At 57.2% G+C, this 3,713-nt stretch overlaps 2 protein-coding genes across 2 annotated transcripts in view; one reads left to right on the forward strand and one right to left on the reverse strand.

The window, feature by feature from the left end:
- Nucleotides 1-2,126, reverse strand: part of COPA (coatomer protein complex subunit alpha) — a 44,862-nt gene extending 42,736 nt beyond the window's left edge. The window contains exons 1-3 of the mRNA XM_014957332.1: nucleotides 2,001-2,126; nucleotides 1,680-1,793; nucleotides 94-167 (exon numbers count right to left, since the gene is read on the reverse strand). Coding sequence (XP_014812818.1) covers nucleotides 94-167; nucleotides 1,680-1,793; nucleotides 2,001-2,040 — 228 coding nt within the window. The 5' untranslated portion in view covers nucleotides 2,041-2,126. The remainder of the gene's footprint in view (nucleotides 1-93; nucleotides 168-1,679; nucleotides 1,794-2,000) is intronic.
- A 98-nt stretch (nucleotides 2,127-2,224) lies between these two features.
- Nucleotides 2,225-3,713, forward strand: part of NCSTN (nicastrin) — a 24,634-nt gene continuing 23,145 nt past the window's right edge. Inside the window, exons 1-2 of the mRNA XM_014957333.1 lie at nucleotides 2,225-2,363; nucleotides 2,620-2,724. Of these exons, the coding sequence (XP_014812819.1) occupies nucleotides 2,237-2,363; nucleotides 2,620-2,724 (232 nt within the window). The 5' untranslated portion in view covers nucleotides 2,225-2,236. The remainder of the gene's footprint in view (nucleotides 2,364-2,619; nucleotides 2,725-3,713) is intronic.

Consider the following 3,713-nt stretch of genomic DNA (forward strand, 5'->3'; position numbering starts at 1 on the left):
CCACCCACCCCCTTTCTCATCTTTTAACCAGTTTCTTTGCGCACTCCCTTCCCTGGAAGGGAGGGAACAAGAGCTAAAAGGGTCAAATATTACCTTTATTTTGTAATCGTCACCACCAGAGACAAACAGAGGCTGCTGTTTGTGGAAATCAATACCTCGAACAGGTCCTACAAAATAGGAAGAGCAGGTTGGACAAAGCAAAGTGGCTGGAGCAGTCCTTTGTATGACTTAAAAATTGCATTCTTCCTAAATCCTATTGCTATTGAAAAATTAAGAGCTTCAAAGCAACAACAAGAAGTCACATACAGTCTGAGATCCCATTCCCAAACCTGTTTCTTTCACGGAATCACAGAATGGTTTGGGTTGGAAGGGACCTTAAAGACCATCTAGTTCCCCCCCTGCCCTGGGCAGGGCCACCTCCCACCACACCAGGCTGCTCCAAGCCCCCTCCAACCTGCCCTTGAACCCCTCCAGGGATGGGGCAGCCACAGCTTCTCGGGGCAACCTGGGCCAGGCTCTCACCACCCTCACACCAAAGAGGTTCTGCCCCACAGCTCAGCTCAATCTCCTCAGTTTTGGTTTAAAACTCTTCCCCCTCATCCCATGGCTCCACTCCCCAAACACCATCCCTGGAGGGATCGAAAAGCCGGTGCTGAGGGACACGGGGCAATGGTGGGTTGGGCAGTGGTGGGTTGATGGTTGGTCTTGATGGATGAACTTGGAGGTCCCCTCCAACCCAGGGAAGTGGTGGAATCGCCAGAGCATCACAGAACGTTTGGGGTTGGAAGGGACCTTCAAGACCATCCGGTTCCATCCCTTCTAGTGGAAGGGACATCTTCAATGAGACCAGGTTGCCCCAAGCCAACTCCAACCTGGCCTTGAACCCCTCCAGGGATGGGGCAGCCACAGCTTCTCGGGGCAACCTGGACCAGGCTCTCACCACTCTTACAGTGAAGAAGTTCTGCCCCACATCTCATCCAAATCTCCCCTCTTCCAGTCTGAAGCCATCGAGATGCCTGCAGCAGCCCTTCACAAAACATCCTGGCCCTTTTTAATACGAAAGGAGGGTGTAGAGAGATGGGGGTCGGTCCTCACAAAACATCCTGGCCCTTTTTAATATGAAAGGAGGGTGTAGAGAGGTGGGGGTCGGTCTCTTTTCTCAAGTCACAGGCGACAGGACAAGAGGAAATGGCCTCAAGTTGCCCCAGGGGAGGTTCAGGCTGGATATTAGGAACAATTTTTTCCCTGAAAGGGTTCTCAGCCCTTGGAATGGGCTGCCCAGGGAGGGGGTTGAGGCCCCATCCCTGGAGGTGTTCAAAAGCCGGGTTGATGTAGTGCTGGGAGGGATGGTTTAGTGATGATGCTCCTTGTTTGTTGTGGGGGTGTCTATTTTTGTCAGTGAGGTTGACGGTTGGACAAGATGATCTTTAAGGTCCCTTCCAACCTCGAAGATTCTGTGATTCTGTATTTGCAGGTTCATTTTCATAGCAAACCCAAAACAATTACCTCACTTCATGTGCAAAACAAGCCAGCAAATTGGCCACAAGGAAACATAAGCTAAAATAAAGAGGATCTGCAGTCAAAGAGGCAGAAGCCTCAGAAGAACCTCCCTTCCCCCTCCTGCACCCTTCTCTTCCCCCACAACAGGTTCCCAGCACCTTCCCCCCGCGCACACTGACCATCGTGCTCGTCGAATTTGTCGATGAGGGTGCACATCCGATAATCCCACAGCTGGATGACGCCATTGTGCAGGCTGGTGAGGATCCAGGGCCGCTTGGGGTGAAAGCTGAGCCCTGCCGAGGCACAGAGAGACGTGACAGCGAGGCCTCGGCTCACTTGGGAGCCCAGAGGCCTGGAAGAGCCCCCCGGCCTCCCCCACCCAAGGACCCTCGGGGGGGGAGCGGAGACCCCAGCGCTGCCTCCCCGGTTCCCTAAGGGTTCCCTAAGGGTTCCCTAAGGGTTCCCTAACGGCTCCCGGCACGTCCCGAACCCACCGTTACCTTTCACCCGGGCCGACTTAGTCTCGAATTTGGTCAGCATCGCCCTCCTCCTCCTCTGCCGCCACCGCCCTCAGCTCCTCCGCCGCCGCCGCCCCGACCCTCCACGTCGGCGCCCCGGAAGTGCCCCCCGCTGACTTCCGCTTCCGCCGCCACCCGACCATAGAGTCTGGGTCCTCCCGTCGGCGCAGAGCGGCCCCCCCCACCCCGTGAGGGAGGAAGCGGAAAGGGCTGGGAAGATGGCGGCGGCGGCGGCGGCGGCGGCGGGGAGATCCTGGGGCAGCCGGGGGATGGAGGCCGCCGCGGGGAGTTGCCGGGCCCCGCTCCCGGCCTGGTGGGGGCTGCTTCTCGCTTTGCTGCTAGCGGGTGAGGCTCAATGGGAGAGGGGCGGGACGGGACAGAGCAGCCCTCGCCCGGTTCGGGGCCGCTCCGCGCCTGAGGCGGAGGTAGGGAGGGCCTCGTCTGGCTCCATTTGAGAGGGTGGCGCTGGGAGCCCTCGCCTGTCCCCCCTCGGGGTTGTGGAGGGGCTCCTCTTTCCCACCTGAGTTGGGGAGATGCCTTTTGAGACGCGGGGACCCCCTAGTTTGTCCCTCTCTGAGGTGAGGCTGTGTCTTCCCCTCAGGCTGCTGCCAGGGGAACTCTGTGGAGAGGAAGATCTACATCCCCCTCAACAAAACGGCGCCGTGCGTTCGCCTCCTGAATGCCACCCACCAGATCGGCTGCCAGTGTGAGTACAGGTGTTGCCTGGATCAGTGTTGTCCTTATTCTCAGCACCATTTCCCCTTTTCCATCCCTGCTCCGGTCATGCTTAATATTCTGACCCATTTCTGGTAAACTGAGGGGTGGACACCTTAGAGATCGTGTTCCTGCAGACCTCGAAAATTCCCCACCGAGGTAGAGAGCAGTATTTTGAGCTTGTGCAGTCAGTGCATGTATGGAGTAAAACCACGCCACAGCTTCTGGGGGTGTGAAGCAGAGCTGTGAGGGCTGTGGGACACGTTGGGGTTAATGAGGTACGAGAGAAAGGGACCGAAAAGGGAGGGAGAAAGGCTGGGGAGAGCCTGTTTAGAAAGGCCTGCAGTGACAGGACGAGGGGCAATGGCTTCAAGCTGGAGGGGAACAGATTTAGACTGGAGATGAGGAGAGGGTTCTTCACTGTGAGGGTGGTGGAGCACTGGGACAGGTTGCCCAGGGAGGTTGTTAAGGCCCCTTCCCTGGAGATATTCAAGGTGAGGCCTAGTGAGGCCTGATGAGGCCCTGGGCAACCTGGTCTAGTTGGGGGTGTCCCTGCTGACTGCGGGGGGGTGGGACTAGATGGGCTTTGGAGGTCCCTTCTGGCCTGGGCAATTCTATGAGTCTATGAAAAGGTGAGAAGGTGACATCATGACCCCACCTGGAGCACTGTGTCCGGCTCAGCACAGGGAGGATGTGGATCTGTTGGAACGGGTCCAGCGGAGGGACCACAAAGATCATCAGAGGGATGGAGCATCTCTGCTGTGAGGACAGGCTGAGAGAGCTGGGGGTGTTTTTGCTGGAAAACAAATCATCTGAGGAGCGGCTGAGGGAGTTGGGGCTGTTTAGTGTGAGGAAGAGGAGGCTGAGGGGAGACCTCATCACTCTCTACAGCTCCGTGAAAGGACACTGTAGAGAGGTTGGGGCTGGTCTCTTCTCACAGGTCATTAGTGACAGAACGAGAGGGAACGGCTTCAAGCTCCA

Source organism: Calidris pugnax, unplaced genomic scaffold (genome assembly GCF_001431845.1).
Source record: "Calidris pugnax isolate Ruff unplaced genomic scaffold, ASM143184v1 scaffold305, whole genome shotgun sequence".
In the NCBI taxonomy this organism is placed as follows: Eukaryota; Metazoa; Chordata; class Aves; order Charadriiformes; family Scolopacidae; genus Calidris; species Calidris pugnax.